Source organism: Rattus norvegicus, chromosome 4, assembly GCF_021556685.1.
Source record: "Rattus norvegicus strain SHRSP/BbbUtx chromosome 4, alternate assembly SHRSP_T2T, whole genome shotgun sequence".
Classification (NCBI taxonomy): Eukaryota; Metazoa; Chordata; class Mammalia; order Rodentia; family Muridae; genus Rattus; species Rattus norvegicus.
The window spans coordinates 124,780,638-124,799,584 of record NC_141537.1 but is presented as its reverse complement, the minus strand read 5'-3'; the positions used below and the strand labels follow the sequence as shown (position 1 = coordinate 124,799,584).

At 49.4% G+C, this 18,947-nt stretch overlaps 1 protein-coding gene across 1 annotated transcript in view; it reads left to right on the top strand.

Moving 5' to 3' along the window:
* The window catches only part of Nup210 (nucleoporin 210), a 97,942-nt gene that overhangs the window by 54,202 nt on the left and 24,793 nt on the right, over nt 1–18,947 (top strand). Inside the window, 10 exon segments of the mRNA NM_053322.3 lie at nt 383–489; nt 1,241–1,345; nt 1,435–1,536; nt 10,772–10,900; nt 12,042–12,169; nt 12,281–12,416; nt 13,751–13,813; nt 13,932–14,111; nt 16,657–16,737; nt 17,861–17,992. Of these exon segments, the coding sequence (NP_445774.1) occupies nt 383–489; nt 1,241–1,345; nt 1,435–1,536; nt 10,772–10,900; nt 12,042–12,169; nt 12,281–12,416; nt 13,751–13,813; nt 13,932–14,111; nt 16,657–16,737; nt 17,861–17,992 (1,163 nt within the window).

Genomic DNA, 18,947 nt, shown 5'->3' with positions numbered 1-18,947 from the left:
GCTGGCCCAGAACTCACTATGTAGATCAGGTTGGACTTAAGACACTGAGATCCACCTGTTTCTGCCTCTTTAGTGCTGAAATTAAAGACAAGCCATGGCAGCTGGCTACCGTTCCTGTTTTTGTTTGCTTTTTCTTTTTTTGGAGATAAGGTCTTCTTCCTATGCAGTCAAGCTGGCCTCAAACTGGTCTTCCTGACTCTTGAGTGCTCAAATTTCACGCCTGCGCCAGTGCACCCAGCTTCACTGTGTTTTAATCCCATTTAGACATGTGCAGTAGGAACCAGGGGCTCAGGATCCAAAGCAGTCGGATCTGTCTCAGGTCCCTTGGCCAAGGTAACCAAGGGACCCGTGACTGATACCTGTTTCCCGCCTGTGCCCTCAGGTTTGCAGACAGTTTCGGTTCACGAGGCATCAGGAACCACAGCCATCTCTGCCACGGCGACTGGCTACCAGCAGTCCCACCTGAGTGCAGCCGGAGTGAAGCAGCTGGTATCTCCCAGAGGACACAGTGGGTGGGACCATGGGCAAGAGCAGGACGTCTCCTGGTTTTGTGTAGATTCTGCCTGGACCTCCTTTGCTGGAGATCACTACCTGCTTGATTTTTCCCTGCTCCCCAGCATCTCTCGAGGGCTTCAGGCAAATGTGCTGCTTGACAGGGGCTGGGGTGGGTTGGGGGAGAGCAATGGGTACATTTGAGGAATTAGAAGGGTCTTCCAAGAATGGACCTGTGTGCATGATATACACCCTGTGAGGCTACCCCCTAAGCTATTACCAAAATGCCATGGAGACAATAGATACTTATAGACTGGGAAAGTGGGGGCTTACATCCTAGGGAGCCAGGATGCTGAGACAAGGAAGCTTCCTCTGGGAGAAAGCGGTCCCCATTTCTCCTGTGGTGGCCTGCTGAGGCAGATATTCACTACTCCTGTCCCAGATGTCTTCGCCCCATCCCATTCTTACCTCTTATAGAACCTGTTAGCTTTTGAGTGGCCTCACTGGGCTCCCCTCTGGAGCCCCACACCCTACAGATGGCCTTTTAAGAACTTCACATATGCTTTTGACCTCCTGGGGATGGGGAGTTCTCTCTGCCTCCCAGGAGTCCTCTGGGTGTTAACACTGCTTGAAGCTTCCATTCCTGGAATGAGACCTCCACCTGGGGCATCAAGCCCCGCTCTTCTCGGAGGGAGCTGGTGATGTCCGTGACCTTACGGACCTGACAGTGTTGGCCTTTCCCTTTCAGCGTGACCCTCTAGTACCTGTGTCAGCCTCCATTGAGCTTATACTCGTAGAGGATGTGAGGGTCAGTCCAGAAGAAGTGACCATCTATAACCATCCTGGTGTCCAGGTAACCTTTGCCCACCACCCCCTCACATGAGGAACTGTGCACTCTTTGCCTCCCAGCCTGACCCCTTTCATCCCCACATCTCCCTCCAGGTAGAACTCCACATCACAGAAGGCTCTGGCTATTTCTTCCTCAACACAAGCACCCAGGACATCATCAATGTGGCCTACCAGGACACCCGGGGCGTGGCTATGGTAAGTCTAGGCCTTGGGATCCCAGCTGTCTGCTCTGGTTGGCATTACTCCAGGCTTACCTGGTACTGAGCAGAGCCTTGAGATTCCGAGTCGCTCTGAAGTTCTGTGGTTCCCATGCCACCTTTGTGCTTTCTCTTCTGTGTCTACAATTACCGGCACTGTTAATTACCTAATTCTTCCCTTTCAATCAATCTTCCGATTCATCCTTTAATTATTCTTTTATTACATAAGTGGCTTTGTGATAACCCTAAGAAGCTTGCATTTCAAAGCTTCTCCTGTGCTCTCTTCACTCTCTTACCTCTCATGGTTCCCACTTCACCCTCTCCCACCCCTAAACACAAGGACTGATTGGACCTCTGGCATGGAGAATGGAGCACCCTGGTTCCCTCATGCCCTGAGCTGTTTGTTCTTTTCAAATTGTCATGTAGTCCATAGTTACCTTACTTGTTCTTTTTTTTTTTTTTTTCTTTTTTTTTTTCTTTTTTTCGGAGCTGGGGACCTTACTTGTTCTTTTAGGTCCTCTTTTCTTTTATGTGCATGAGTTTCACCTGCATGCATATATGTGTACCAATGTATCAAGTACATGCAGTGCCCCCAGAGGCCAGAAGAGCGTGACAGAACACCCAGAACTGGAGTTATAGCTGGTTATGCAAGGCCACGTGGGTGTTGGGAACTGAAGCCAGATCATCTGGAAGAGTTGCCAGCCAATGCTTTTAGTCACTGAGCCATCTCTCCAACCCCTAAACATTCTTTTCTTAATAGAGTCAAAGAAAGAAAACAAAGAACTGATCTAAAGGTCTACACATGTGTCTGATGTGGTATTTATGAAGACATTAAGTGACAAGTTCCTCTTGAAAGGGGGTCCAGAATGACACCCACCCACAGTGTCAACACTTGCCTAAAGGGGCATTGTCACCGGGCAACTCTGAACCAAACTCTGCTTCCTCTCTTGAAAGTGTACTTGCCTCATTCCTGAAGAGTCAAGGCTCCCCCTGACTGAGGAGGTCCAAACTGACAAGGTGGTGGGACGGAAGGCATGTGGCTTCCACTCATGAAATCTGGGTGGTGGGCTGGCCACGACTCCTCAGGCCCTTTACTTTTGGCCTTGCCTTGTTCCTTCGGCTGAGCCCTGGAAGGCTAGGCACAGCACAGGAGGAGGCACTTATGTTCCAGGGAGGGCTATGATCTAGGCAGTGACCTACGCTAGCACCTCCTTTCAGAAACACTGGAGCATGTTGCCCACTCCTACTCAGGAGCTGATGGCATGACGTCAGTCATGTGCTGGTGTTCGTGGCTTCAACTCCCCACATTTCTGTTGCTCCTGTTTTTTGCCTCCACCAGCTCTCTTAGCCTATAGATCACAAAGTTGGTGGCCCTAAGCTGGACAGGTATACATTGAGAGGAACCAACTGGATGTAAGGAATGTGGAAGTATTGGATTGAGGGTTCTCTGTGGTGCTAGCTATCAGGAGCTGGTGGGGACAGAGGTAAACCAGAGGGTATGATATTTACAGGTGACAGGGAGGGTGGCAGTGTGTGCCTCACAGGTGACAGGGAGGGGTGGCAGAGTATGCCTCTGTTGATTGCTTTGATGCTGACTCAAATGTTTCATCAACTTCATGTGTTGTGTGGAGGTTCTTAGTACGTCACAGATGTGAACCGCCACCCCCCACCATCATGCTTAGAGTATTTTCATGCCTGGAAAGGAAACCTATAGCTACTGTTACCTTTGAGTTCTTCCAAACTCATCCCGTTTCAGCTTTTACCTAATGTATTACTTAACTCTATAGATTTTCCCCTTTCTGCACAGTTCCACTCTAGTAGGTACAGATGGCTTTTCCTTGTGAGGCAGATTTGTATTCCCTGAGGAGTAAAGTCGTTCCCCATCTTTGTGGCTTTTTTTGTCTTCTTCAGATTCTTGTGTCTTTCTGGATAAATGTCTATTCAGAACCTTTGATTTTATTCTTTCTATTAAGTTATAGAATATCATATTATATTCTAGATGTGGTTCATTCGTGAGATGTGATATGCACTTATTTTTCATTAAGGTTTGTCTTTTTTACTTGTTTTTTTTTTTTAAGATTTATTTTATGTATTAAGCACACTGTAGCCATCTTCAGACACACCAGAAGAGGGCATCAGATCCCATTACAGATGGTTGTGAGCCATCATGTGGTTGCTGGGAATTGAACTCAGGTCCTCTGGAAGAGCAGTCAGTGCTCTTAACCACTGAGCCATCTCTCCAGCCTTCTCTTTTTTATTTTCTTTCAAGCTTATGTTTTTAATTTTGGTTAAAATAAAAACTAAAATAATAAAATTTAAATTTTTGATTTTTTTTAAAACTTATATTTATTTATACGTTTATTGTGTCAGAGCTAAAGGAAACATGCATGACATAGCATGTGTGTGGATGTTAGAGGGCAACTTTGGCAGTTGGGTCTCTCCACCTTGTGGGTTCTGGGGATTGAACTTAGGTTGGGAGCCTTGGCTATGAGTGTTCCTGCCGGTCCTTGTGCTTCTGCCTTTCCTATCACCCTGAGGGTTCACGGCCAGTGGCACTCCTGACGGTTTGCTCTGTTTACTTCTGAGATTTGTCTGCACTGAATGTGTGTGTGTGTGTGTGTGTGTGTGTGTGTGTGTGGTGGGAATCCAGGTCTTCTGTCATGAGTGGCTGTCCAACTGTCCTGGCAGTCTTAACTCTTTTTCTTCTGCATTGCATGATTTTGGCATTCTTGTCAAAATCCAGTAGATAGGGCATGAGCTCAGTTCTGAGGCCGCCACCTCTATAAGTTCTATGTGACCTGCATGTCTTGCTCTGTTGCACTACCGTGTAGATTATTGCCAACTCATAGCAGGTTTAACATTGTGCGTCTTCTGACTCTTCTCTTCAAGTCTGCTTTGACTGTTTTACATCCTTTACAATTCAATATAAATCCCAGAGTCAGCTTGTCAACTTATTCACCCTCTGTCCACAATTGTGAGGTATCACTGTCTCCTCGGCCTCCCTTGATATCTTTTGGTGATGGCTCTAGTTGGGAGTGTTAAGTTTTATACTAGTGTTGTTGACTTTAATTCTAGGTATTTGTTATTTTGCATGTTAATAATTCTAAATGGAATTGTGTTCTTAAATTTCATTTTTCTAACATTTGGCCCTCTGCATGTTAGTCTCATATCCTGTAACCTTGCTGAACTCTTAAGAAGTTTTAGTGGATTCCCCAGGGTGTGTGTGTGTATGTGTGTAAAATCATGTCAAGTGTGAATATAGGTAGTTTGACTCCTTCCCTTTGAATTTAGAAGTTTTAATCCTTTTTCTTGCCTTATTATCCTGACTACAGTCTCTAGTACAATGTTGAATAGAAGGATGAGAACAGCCATCATTGTCTTGTTCTAGATTGTGGGGAGAAAGCTTGCATCCTTCCACCACTAAACCTGATGTGGTCATTATACATATGCCCCAGATGAGGCAGATAAGGGGCTTTTAGGCAAGGCTAAAAGTATTTTTAAATATGTCTGTGAAGATAAAGACGGCTAACATTCCTCACCCCGCCCTCACCCTACCTTGTATCTGTTTGCTTAGATTCAGATTGGACCTCTGGGTATGCACAGACTCAGTTCCTCCAAAGTTTCACCTGATTCCCAGAGCTTCCAGCAGGCAATGAATGGGTATCTCCATGCTGCTGCTGGCTCTCCCTCTGCTCAGAAACTCTATCTGTAAGAGAAGGGTGAGCGTGTTGGGCAATAGTACCATTCCCTTGACCAGATAGTAAATCTCTGCATCCATCATGCAGGTCATCCTTGAGAACGCCCTATAAAGGACTATGGTCATGTGGTACGGCTCTGGTCACAGACATGTGAGGTTGTCATGGGTCTTTCTACTGTCAGACTGGTTGACACTGGACTTAGAGCAGATGCTCACTACATCTCCTTTCTCGTCCATGATTGGTGAGTCAGAGGCCAGCTCTTGTACACAGGTGCTCATAGGCACATAGATGATGGTAGTGCAGACCACTCAGACCTAAGAGAGTTCTGAGTCTTCAGTGACCAACAAGCTCAGGAACCTAAGGATGTGCTTATGAGCAAGGTACATGTGGTGCTGCCTTATTGGGTTAATAAATGACCATCTCTACATGTTGTTTAGAATTAATGAAGAGACAGCATTAGAAAAGCCAGGTGAAGGAGCTTAGGGGAGTACTATGGTTGCACCTCACTCCAGATCCTACCTATGTTTTAGCTCAGCTCTGTGCAAGGTTGACTTACATTTGGAAATGATAAGATTAGTGGTCAGCAAACTCTGTGTCTGCCTACAAGGGAGCATCAGATGCAGCTGATTTAGAGCCTGTAGGAATCAGTTATAGCAGCTGTGAGAGCTACATTCTATATGCATGCCACTGGTCAATTTCAAGGTACCTTTAGGATGCCTCTTTTCCCAAGCTCTCTAATGTGACTGCCTGCTCTGGCGCTGCTCATGGCTTGGGGACCTTTTGTTTTTCTGTTCCTCTTTCCTTTCGTCTTATATGTTAGGCCTGTGTTTTGAAATCTTTATTTTGTTCTCCTTTTAAGAGATTATTTTTAAGTTTGGCATTTGAGTGTTTTGCCTGCATGTATGTGTGCAACACATGCGTGCAGTTCCTGCAAAAGTCAGAGGAGTGCATCAGAGCCCTGGAGCTAGAGTTTCAGATGATTTAAGCCACCATATGAGTGGTAGGACTAGAACCCAGGTCCTTAGGAAGAGCAGCCAGTGCTCCTAACCGATGAGCCATCTCTAACTTTAATTTTTAAGACCCTGGGGTCGCCCTAACCTTGAACTCCTTGGCTCAAATGCTCCTTCTACCTCAGCCTTCTGAGTATCGGGAACTGTGGGTGGAGATACTCATGCTTTTGCCAATCATTTTCATTTGTTCCCCTCAATAAAAGAAGGAATAATTGTACACCCCTTTGTGTGAGTATGCCTTGTCAAAGCTTGACACTAGGAGGAAAAGCTTTAGTTGAAATTCATCCGCACATCTGGAAACATACCTTATCTTTGTGTTCTAGAGATTAAAAATAACTTCCTGCTATCAAGAAGAAGGGAATTCGAAATTGGGAAAGGTGTGTCTGTTGCCATAGCAACCAACAACAGTTCCTCTTAGTCGGGTTGCCCTTCTTGAATAAGCTGAGAGTGAACCTATGGCCAGAAGAAAGACCTTGCATCCAGGAGCAAGTGCTCTTCAGAGTCTGTTTTTGGCTTGGCTCTGTATGTAGGTAGTGAGCAGAAGCTTAACCTTTGTTTGAAAGACTCAGGGATTTCAGTATTACAGTTTCTCCTAGAATACCTCTGATCTTCAGACACTGCCATCCTGGGGTTGCCTCTGTGTGGGTATTAGTGCCCCACATCTTCAGGTCACAGTGCACTGCAGCCATTCTGTCCCATGGCCAGTCTGGCTCCCTGTGAAGCAGTACCTTGGAGGCAGGCCTTCCCAGTGTGGCTTCCATCCCAGCAGGTTCTGTGGAACACTGACCTTGGGCCTCTGCTTTCTCCTCCAACTGCTTCAAGGGGAAATCAGGTCCTGTTCCCTTCTTCTTCTCTGGAACCCTGAGGATCTTTCCGAGTGTTGATGGGCTGTGACGGGTGCTCCCAGCTTCCTTCAGAGGCTGTCTCTGAAGGACGCATTTGCACATTTCCTTGGCATTTGCAGCTGCTAATTAGCCACATCCTCATTTCTCTTCTTCACAGACAAGAAAGCCCACAGCCGTTCTCACGTAGCTCCTAGACAATGCTTCGTTCTTCTCTATTGATAGGCAGTTGAGACTCCACAGTGGTCCCTGTATGTATGGAGTTGGCTTCTCGGTATCTTTGGAAGAGACGTGAGTGTGTGATTCACACAGCAGGCTATGGTGGAAGTTTTCATGCCCACACAATGAACCCCGGGCTGAGCAGAGCTGATTAGTTTGGCTCACACAGCCCCCAGAACCCTCTGCAAGGGGCCTTTATTTTATTTTTGGCAGGTTTGCACAAAAGAGTGTTTACCTGGTTTAAACTTAAAGCTTCTTCCTGCTCAACCATTCCTTATATTTCATGAGTCCTCTGAGCACAGCCTGTCACTGAGAACTTGGTGTGCCCTGAGTACTTGACACTTCTTTTTCTTTTCATTTGAGAAGGCTCTAGTGCACAGTATGATGGTAATAAGGAATAAGGCTCGCAGGCTCTGCTCTGGTGAGCCATAGCCGTGCTTCTTTATCTCCTCAGTACTGCAGTATGTGGCTAGCCATGGTGCCCTGGGATATATACAGAAGCATACTGGTGATGAATTGGTAGGAGGTGATGGTCGTGGGGCTTGAGTTCAGGTGTCCACATCTTCTGTGAGGCTGGCTGTAGATGGTATGGTGCCTACTGCATACTCTCACCCCTGGGAAACTGGCAAAGCTGACCATAGCATGTTTTATCTAGGCTGACTCCTGGATACCTGTGGTTTTCACGTGAGCTCTGGTCATCTTTGTAGACTGCTAGGTGAGAGACTGAAGATACAGGTCCCAGTCCTCTTGTGTGGTAGCTTGGCCTTCTTCACGGCCTTGGTGAGCACATCAGAAGAGAGAGAAGCTAATGTCCCCTCCCAGTGACGGTCAGAAATATTCTGGGGTCTTCTTTATTCATCTGAAAATGTCACCTGCCACAGCAACTCCGAAGTGTGAATGGGGCTCAGGAAGGCGGGGCTGGTGAGCTCATGGGCCATGCAACTTCTTAATGAGTAATAATGCATTCATCATCTCCAGATTGATGACAGGACTTTCCCTTGGGCTCAGTACTTGATGACATTCTCAGTGGCACTGTCAACACTTAGAAATGAGAACTCATTCCAGACACCCCCACTGCCTCTTCTCGGTGTTCTTGAATGTCCATCAGGAGCATGTGGTGTAGACCCTTGAGAAGTATGAGCCACTTAGGTCTAGTGAGGAGTGGCCCAGGATCCCTGTGTGACTACTAGCTATCGGTAGGCTGTTTCCGTCTGCGCTGTTTCTTTGTCTTCCGAGTGACCTCACGTGCCGGACTCAAAGCTCTATTACAGGGCTTTGAAGCGAGTTCAGCTGCAGAGCAGGCTAGACCCCGCCGCTTCCCTACGTGCAGCCTGGCACTGTCCTCTCCTTCTGTCATCCGGAAGGTGACAGAGCATCCATTCTCTGGGAAGCCAAGTGGAAGAGAAATTGATTTCCTCACTGCCATTTTATGCCTTTGTTTAAAATGTGCAAAGTGATTTTTTTTTTCGTTTTTGAAGACAGAGGGAAAAACAAAAACGAAAAAGCCCACCCATGTCAGCATTGCCCACGTGGGTCTGTCGGCAGTGTGTGCACCATGTAATTTCCTCAGGTTGTGAAGGACATGCCAGCTCCTGACAGCAGCAGGTCCTGCATGAGCAGCAGGTCCTGTTCTCAGAGCTGCTCACTCCTCCACACCGGTTTGCATGAGCTTCTCTAGGGAAAATGTAATAATAGCAAAGCCAGATGACCGCTAGCTTCTCCACCCATATTTAATGCCAGGCTGGCTAGCCACAACAGCTCAAGTCCCACAGCCATCATTTTGGAATGTAAGTATGATTCCCACCCTGGGAATCTTTGCTAATCTACTTTAAGCCATCATATTAAATAAGCCAGGCATACCTCATCTACTTAGAGTGCCCTGGAGCGCACTTACACCTGCATGTAGCAGCTTGGCCCAGCTTTCCAATTTTGTCTACCCCTAGCTACCTGTGGGCTTAGGCCTTCCTTAGCTTAGCTTTTCCTTATTGGCCCCTCTCCTGTTCCTGCTCTGGAAGCTGCTGGCCCTGTTTTTCCCTGTGAAGGAGGCAGTGCCTCTGAATGGGGACTAAGCTACTTGGGTTGGATCTCTAGCTCCCCTTCAGGCTGTTTCCACCCATCTTTGATTTTCTTCTGTACAATTTGTTCTTCTGTACCTTGAAGTTGTTGGACCCAGAATCCATAGGGTCTGTGTTCTCTGCAGAGATCTTCAGAATTTCACATTCTTAGCCAAACTAGTTCACTGAAAGCTGTGGGTCTCTGTCTAATCAAGGTATAGAGGTTGTGTGCAGGCTGTTAGCCAGACACCAGGCTGTGTGTGACGTCTTCTGGAAGATGCAGGTCAGCATAGAGGGGACTAGGAAGCTGGAAATTCCACAGTGGTGAGGGCTTGTGAGCCCAGTGAGGGAAGATTATACCTATCCAGTCAAGGAAGTGAGGCTTGAAACTGGAGCCAACAGTTGAGGACTGGGGTAAGAGGCAAAAAGTTGGTTATTTCCCTTTGGTAGAGAACCTATCTGGCCCCCTCCCCGCCCCAACCCCCATACACAAATTCTTGGTATTGGAACTCCTGCTTTGCAAGTGCTGAGATGCCTACGGGATGCATTTATACCCCCAAGCCCCACTGTGACAGAATGTAATCGGCAAAGTCAGTCACAGCCCCCTCCCCCAACCCCACTGCCCAGCCCCTGCCTGCTCAGCTGAAACACATGCTAGGGGACCTGTGGTGACAAGTCCGTGTTTGAGAGTCAGATGTCTCCATGAGGAGTCGCTGCGGCTGAACCAGTGCTCAGAGCTGCAGTTGCCTCGGGGAATCTCTGCTGTGTGGGGTTGCATGGGTGAGGAAGGCTGAAGGGAACTAGTAGAACTGGGGGAGTGACAAGACTCGAGAGTCTAAGCTTGTGTCTGTTTTTCACCCAGAACGTCTTAGTTGATCATGACTCTAAGCAAAGCTGGGTGGCAGAGATGGGTAGGTCACCCAGGAGTGGGCAACCTGCGCTGTCTGTGCTCAGGCCCATTGTGCTGCGAGTTCAGAGATGAACTCCCTTTGGAAGCAGCTGCCCCCAGTTCTACCAGCTCCTGACATGCAGCTTCTCATGAGACTCAGGGGGCATGACCCTGTTATTAGAGCCACCTGGCCGGGCCAGATGACCCTGTTATTAGAGCCACCTGGCCGGGCCATCCTGGGCTTGAAGCTTCTGCCTCCAGGTTACCGTGTGTGTTCTTAGCCATCACGTTTTGATCAACCCCCCTTGTATAAGATGCATAAAGTTGAGGTAAAGGCTGCCTGGGGCCCCTGAGAGTAATGCCCTCTGCAGTTCATGCCCCGACTGCCGGGACACCAGAGGGAGGTGCCAGAGGGCCTTCTGTGTTCACTTCTTTGAAGCACTGACCAGATAGTTATTGCTAATGGCCCTTTGAACAGAGATGGGACCTGCAGCCTTGTGACCTTGTGACTTGCTTTTCAGGTGCATCCTCTGTTCCCAGGCTCATCAACTGTCATGGTCCATGACTTGTGCCTGACCTTCCCAGCCCCAGCAAAGGCCACCATTCATGTCTCCGACATCCAGGAGCTCTATGTCCGAGTGGTGGACAAGGTTAGTAGACGCTTCTGCGTGGCCCCTCTCCGCTGCTGCACACAAAGCAGGGACAGTGTATCCTGGAGGTGTTTCCTTATAGCCTTTGCTTTTCTTCCTGTGTCCTGCCCTCCTCTGACCACTCCAGAGTGGCTGAACTTATGTTGCCATCTCTGACTCCTGTGCTTCTTATGGACAGTGCAGGCTGACATCCTGCTATATTCCTTTATCCCATTTGTCATTGGTAATGCTTGGCAGTAAATCCTGCCTGCAGGATCGACTGAGTTAGCCTTGACTTGGGAATGACTTGGGAGTCCTCTGGCTCACAGAGGTTGTTCACCAGCCACACACCTTGCTGAGCATGGAGTTTTGACCTAGCGTGTGAGATGAAGAATCTTGGGAATTTCAGAGGCAAATGAGTAAAACTCAGTACTGCCAAGTGCTCCTGTGCTGTGAATAAGGCAGACCTAGGTTTTCCTTCTGTGTGAATGGGAATCTCATTCAGAGCTGAGGTGGCTGGGGCTAGGCTTCCAGAGCTCAGTGCCTAGTCCCTGCTTTCCTGTGCTGATGAAAAGGTGGTGGTTGAAAGAGGGATGTTCCGGCAGCTTAGACTTAATAACTAAAAGCCTTGTTACCCAGCCTCAAATATTCCTGACTGTTTTCTTATAGGAGACAGGCTGGTGCTATCCCTCAAGCTGACCTTTAACCCACTGTCCTGCCTCAGCCCCTTCTGATACTACCAAAACCAGCCTCCCTCCAGCTTGCCCACTAGATTTCTCTTCAGCAGGCATTCCAGGTCTTCCTTTCCTAAAGAATGCATTAGGAAATGTGCCTGCTGATACCTTGTATCCATTCAGACTCTCAGCACCTCTGTGCCTCTGTTGTTCTAAATTGTGTCCTTACTCCCTAATTCATTGATTGCCCACTGGTAGAGAGTGGAGTCTATGCCTCATGCTATGGACAAAGCCTCCCACGCCCTAGGCCCGGTATACTGCAAGCTCATCATTTCCCACTCATTGATTGGCCAAAGCCGGATGTCATTCTGGGTGACTTCTACCCAGTTCCTAAGTTCTGATTTAGAAGTTGGTGATGCTGTCTCTGAAAGCCTTGGGTGCTACATGGTGGAGGAATGATCACTGAGAAGCTACAGCCTGTGCCTTAGGTGGAGATCGGGAAGGCTGTCAAGGCCTATGTCCGTGTGTTGGACTTCTACAAGAAGCCTTTCCTGGCCAAGTACTTCACCTTTATGGACCTGAAGCTGCGAGCAGCCTCCCAGATCATCACGCTGGTGTAAGTCCCCACAGGAGTCAGGGGAAGGGTGTCTGGGGATGGGGCTCATTCCCGTGTAGTCTCTCAAGGGCTCTTCCTTGGAGGAGGGATCCAATGATCTTTTTGTCTCAGGACTCTGGATGAAGCTCTAGACAATTACACGGCCACATTCCTTGTGCACGGCGTGGCCATTGGCCAAACCAGCCTGTCGGCAAGTGTGACGGACAAATCTGGGCAGAGAGTCAGCTCCACCGCACAACAGATCGAGGTAGTTCTGTTTCTTTTGCTCTGTGTGGGCTCCATCTTGGTTGGACATGACTTTCTGGTGACAGGCTAGGAGTTCAACTACATGGAGAAGCCATGTTGAAGTCTGTGCCTTCCTATGTCCTCTGAGGGTGAGGCATGGTCACCAGCTCTGTGTGGATTGCAGCAATTAGACTCGGAACCAGAAGGAGCTTGAGATGTTGGCTTCCTGCTACGGCACGGGGTCCAGGCCATTCAGAGAAATGCTTGCACTTTGTCCCATGGTAAAGGGACAGGCAGAAATCCTTTCAGAAGCCATCGACTGCTGTTAGCTTGTGTAGTGCTAACTCCCACGCTCCTGAACTAAGGCCTAGGTCCAAGGGGGCCATGAGCACCTGCCAGGGCTGTGCAGACAGAAGGGGTCTGAAAGGAGCTTCCTGAGGCAGGTCTTTCAGGAGCAGCTGAGCTCTGGGGCCCATACACCATCTCAGTGTGATTCTGTCTATCCCGCCTCTAGGTTCTCACAGGTACCCCACTGTAGGAAGAAGTCAGGGCAGGCTGGGTCAGGCCACCTTACCCAGGAATCCCCAGATACCCACTAGGAGCAGCAACAGTACCATCTCCTGCAGGTTTCCGCCACACGGGTGGCGGGCTTCATTGATCTGCCTTTAGAATCGGGCAGAGGCGGTTTATGCCTCCAGATGGAAGTGTGCCTTCCTCCCACTGGTGGTGAGGAGCTCGTTTCTGCCTATAAATAGCTAACCCAACCAAGACTAATTCTCAGCACAGAGCAGTCTCCACCATCTCCTTGGAACACTTCTTACATGCTTGACAAGCAGGAACCTGTGAGGCCGTGGGGCAAGGGAGGTACAGAGATGGAGTGTCCACCTAGACTACTGACTGTTCCTGAGCCCTTCCTCCTGCAGGAAAATGATGCAGCTGTTGAAGTCGAGCCCTGTTCCAATATAGTTTGCTTTTAGTAGTGCTAGAGGCAGCTCTCCAAAGAGGAGTAGTCAGGATTCTGGAGATGAGAGCCAGTCACAACTTCAAAAGTCAACCTTCAATTACCAGAGGGCTCATTGGGCCTCAAATCACAGAGGCCCACCTCTGGCTCCCATAGGTCTCAGGTAGATGAGATCAGAGAATCCCTGACAAGTCCCCAGAAGAAGTACTAGTGCTAGTTGGGGCCCACATTGAGACCTGCACTGAGAGATTCATAGATTTCTCCAGCATTGCCTGGTACCCCAGCCCCTACCAGTTACCCTCAACTGAGGGATGTTCATACCCCATGTTCAGTGCATGACACATGCAGCCAGAGTCAGCTTATAGATTTCAGTCCCTTCTCTCTTCTGTCTCCAGGTCTTCCCCCCATTCAGACTGATACCAAGGAAGGTGACACTGATTATTGGAGCCATGATGCAGGTGGGAGCCACTGCGGGTCTACACAGGCCTTCACTGTCAGCACCCTCACCCTTGTGGGATGGTGAGGGCTCTCCAGCACAGCAGGTGCTCACAAGAGCCACTGTTTCTCACTCCTCAGATCACCTCCGAGGGCGGCCCCCAGCCTCAGTCCAACATCCTCTTCTCCATCAACAATGAGAGTGTGGCTGCAGTGAGCAGCGCCGGGCTGGTGCGTGGGCTCATGGTTGGCAATGGCTCTGTACTGGGAGTTGTGCAGGCAGTGGATGCCGAGACTGGCAAGGTCATCATCGTCTCCCAGGTATCACATGTGCCACTGGTGGCTGGCTCTTGGGACTGGTTTTGGTGTGGCCAGATTTCTGCTCGGTTTGGCCTCTGCCTTCTTGAAGACACCCAGACCTAAGATGGCTCTCCCATAGACCAAGTCTCCTAGGTTCTTCCAGCTGCTCTCTGGGATAAGATCTCTAGCAACCCTAGCCCTACAGGCTCTCTGGTATCTGAGGAGGTGTGTGCCTCGGAGCACTGACCTCAGAACCTTGGATTCCTCAGTTTAGGTTTGCTACCTTCCACCTTTGCAGATGAATCGTGTGATACACATGCTCGTGGCCTGCGGTTATTGTGATTCTGACACTTGGCTCAGGACTCCCTGAGCTCAGAGCTCTAAGTCCTTTTGTGCACTGTCTGCAGTGAGTCCTGAGCATGTGGTGACAGGATGGAAGGGGCCAGCCCTGATGAGATGCTCTGTGTGTGACCCTGTAGACCTGGATTCACAGCTGGGTGCTAAAAGCATGGTATAAGGCTGCCAGTGCTTTCAGACCTGGATTTATAGTCAGGGTTCTGCTCATCTCTTGCTTAACCCTGGCCCACTGGCGCTGGCTGCCTAGGCTCTTTGGTGGACTTTTTTTTTTTTTTATGCCTTGGCTTTCCCTGACCCACACCAGTGGGATTGCTGACAAGAGGTGACAGTTTTCAAAGGCTGATAGCGTCCCTTTCAGGATCGCAGCGGGGGGTCATTTCTGCTCCCAAGAAAGCCTGATGATAAAACCAGAAGGGCATCCAGATTCCCCTCCACCTCCACCTCCACCTCCTTTGCCAGGGTGGCTCACACAGGCATCCTGTTCATTCAAGCCTCAGTCCCCCCATCCCTCCAGGAGGCCCCTTGTGGGCAGCCTGCGCAACTTTCTACAGTGAGAGCAGCTAAGCACATGCCCAGAGGCCTGATGAGTGGCCACCCCCATGAGCCTGGTAGTCCTGGTTCCCTGAGACTGACTTTGATCTGACATTGAGTTCATTGATTGGCTCCCTGTTCTTGCAGTTTCAGTATCTGCCTCCAAGAATCTAAGTTGAACCACAAAGTCTTTCTGAATGGCAGAGACAACCGTCCCAATTTTGTGTATCGATTTTTGTGGAGATGGCAAGGAAGCACTGAGCATATAAAACAATCCCATGGTGCCTAGGGTCTACACAGGCACCCCGAGAGTGAAATGAAAGACCCTGGAATGCCCTGCTCTGTTTCCTCTGTAGAAAGGACTGGCTTCTGAAGCCGCTTCCTTTCTCTCCTCCAGTCAGGCAGAAGGCACAGTCCTGACCCTCCCCATGTCCTTCTCTCTACTCTTGTCCTGGGACTCCCAGCTGTACTTTCTCTCTGGTCTCACCTTGCTGGGCCCTCTCCTTCACCTGTCTCCATCATGGTCCTTGGCAGGATTTGGGGGTTGTGTCCCCAGCTATTCTGAGAGACTCAGCCTATAGCTTCCACATCCACACTGGCATATGATTCTATCAGATGCTGCTGGCTCCATCTGTCTGACTCTGGACACACCAGCATCCTAAGGCCAAGGGGTGGTCCAGAAACAGCTAGAATTGGGCAATGAGAAAGATGGGGGCAAGAAGGACTTACTGGACCCCTCCTATGAGGGGTTACTTGCCTAAGTAACGGCACTAGGCGATGTCTTAGTTACTTTTCTATTGCCATGACAAAACACCTTGACTAAGGCAACCTTTAAAAGAAAACATTTAATCGGGGGCTTGCTTAGTTTCAGACTGTGCGTCCATGACCATCATGGCAGGGAGCACGGCAGCAGGCAGTCAGGCATGGGGCTGGAATAGCTGAGAGTTTACATCTTAGCCATAACCATAACCACGAGGCCAAGAGTGAGAGGCTGGAAATGGCATGGGCCTTTGAAACCTCAAAGTCCACCCCCAGTGACAGCAAGGTCACGCCTATTAATCTTTCCCAAACAGTTTCCCACTGGGGACCGGACATTGAAATATAGTAGTCTATGGCAGCCATTCTCATTTAAACCACCACAGCTGTGAAGGAATATGGACTCTACATGTACCGTGTCTAAAGGGCTATGCACCTTATTAGCCCAAGTCTAAAGAAGCCAGTGCAGGAGGAGTTAGTCTTTGGTCAAATTAGTTGATATATGGGATTAAGGATAAAGGGAGGTGTAAGGCCTGCTGCATCAGATGTGACCTGGTTCCTCTATTCATCCCTGTATCCTGGTGAGTCAGAGGCAGACAGGCTGAGTACTGGAGTTGGGAGCATCTGAGGCCTATCCTGAGAGGGTCCATACAGCCTAGAGGAGAACAAATCAAGTTCTTGTTGCCAACCTAGGGGACTGATCTACAGCATCTACATTAAATAGGATAGAGCTGCTGGCCTAGGACCAGGGTGTAGGGAGGGAAAAGTCTGGTCCCATGGAGTGAGCCATCCCCAAAGCAAGACCTCCTCAGGCAGATACTCAATGGCCAGCATGCTGCTGGTGCCTCATAGCTAGGCAGATAACTCCTTCACCTGGAGGGGTCTCAACACCCCAAATGGCCTGAACCCAGCTCTCTCCTAGGATCATGTGGAAGTAGAGGTGCTACAGCTCCAGGCAGTGAGGATCCGAGCCCCGATCACACGAATGAGGACCGGGACCCAGGTGAGGTGCGAGCCTGATGGTTCAGGAGGCCTTAGGCTCTGGTCCCAGGCTCTTAACAGGCTGCTGCAGGAGCATCATGCCTTGTGAGGGAACCGCCTCTAGCCTTCATCCATGGAGCATGTTGACCTATGGGGTGGGGCTCAGATCACTTGCAGCACAGTGTCACACTCACCCCCAAGCTTCTTCACCGATCCCTGCATGTTCCTGAGGTTACTGCATTTCGGCAGCTAGGCTGACACCTGGCCTGGCACAGTTGACCATGGGTTCGTGGTACTTGCTCTGCCATGTATCTCCATATGCTTGTCCCACTGGGTGACTGCACAGTACTTGGGATGGGGTTGGCTCACATCACAGGTGAGCAGAAGGGTGCCATTCTGCCCAAGGCCACACAGCTGGATGTGGTGCCTGAGGGAATGCGAGTCTCCTGAGCAGTGGAGTGATATTCTCTTCCCTCCTCGTGCTTACAGTTATGCCTGGGTGACTTACAACATCTAATATGCTGTAAGTGCTTCTATGTGGCTGTCAGACCATATTGCATAGGGAATAAAGATGAGACAAAGTCCAGGAGTGTCCCTGACAGACTCGGTCTTTTCTGCACTGTTTTGGTGCTTGGTTGAGGAACGTGGGGCCGAGAGGTCCAGTGGTAAGTGGTGGGCTAGAAGTTGGCACAGGCAGCCTGGCTTGGTGCCCTATCCTTGCTCTTAGCCATGTCACTGTCGTCAGCAGCAGGCACTCAGCAAACAGGTGGTGGTGTTCACCCCCACTGTGACCATTCCCAAGAGCAGGAGAGAGAGGCCTGAGGGCATGGGGCAGCTGTGTGGTATCGTAAGGTGAATTTGGGCATCGTAAGGCTCTAGGGCCCATTTCAGAAAAGAACCTTACATGCACAGCTGTCTCCCACAATAACAGGGGGTGGGGATGGATCTGGACTTTGTATGTTGTTTGTACTACATCAGATTTCCTGATCCTCTGCCCTGGCCTGGCCAGGTTTAAGAAAGAGTAGAGTACAGTTCCCACTGCATATGGGGAGGCAGGAAAGCTTTGGGGCCAGTGGGGATGGAGATGTCAGGGAGTGGGGAACCCAGTGCTAGAAGCAGCAATTACAGGGTCTGGCTTCCCTCAGATGCCTGTCTATGTCACCGGGATCACCAGCAACCAGAGCCCTTTCTCCTTTGGCAATGCTGTGCCAGGCCTGACCTTCCACTGGTCTGTCACCAAGAGGGATGTCCTGGACCTTCGAGGACGGCACCATGAGGTAACCACCAAGAAGTCCCAACCCCCTGTCTGAATCAGCATCCTTGCTGGGTGAGGGTCCCACACATTGCCGCACAGGAGTCTACACATTGCCGTTTGGAGATGTATCTGTCCCTGTTCTGTTTCCCCAACAAAATACCAGAGGTGGGATACTTTGTGGAGAAAGGAGATTTATTTGGATTCAGCTTAGGGAGTTTCACAGTGTGGTACCAGTTCCCTGTTGAGGGTCTGTGGGTCACATCACAGCATGGCAGTTGGTATGAGACATGTGGAAAGAGATGGCATGATGAAACAGGAAGCCAGGGCTTAAAGAGAGAAGAGTTTATGCCACTCTTGTGGGGAGAGTGTGTGGTGTGTGTGTGTGTGTGTGTGTGTGTGTGTGTGTGTGTGTGTACACTTAGCTACATCTGAACTCACTGTTAGGGATTAACAGGAATCCCTCAAAGTCTATGATGACCCCTTCTGAGGACAGTGCCCCCAACAACAATCACCTTGTTCCCTTCCACATGGTCTCCATCACCTCTTGTGCCCAAATTTACAGCACAAGAACCCTAGGGGACAAACTATAGTCAAACTACAACTGCAGATGACTTCTAACAGAAGGCACCAAAGATTATTGACCTTGCAGGAAAGTCACTTGACTTCCAGAAGGTTCTGGGACAGAGTCTGTAACTTTGCTCCTGTTTTTTGTCATGGTGCCAGCAAATCTGGGTCTTTGCTCTGGTTTAGTTCAGGGTAAACCCCTGTTTATCAGCCCTCCTCCAGGATCCCAGCCACCCCTAAGATCTTGGGACTGGACAGGAAAGACTTTGAATTAAAGCCCATGGACAGCAAAGGACTTGCCTAGGGCTTGCCCAGCTAGGAGGACCTGAATAGAGTACCAGCTCTTGTAGCTCTAGGCTTTAGCCGCAGGAGCCTTGGTCACCATGTCCTAAGTGAGGTAGAAGAGGGACTTT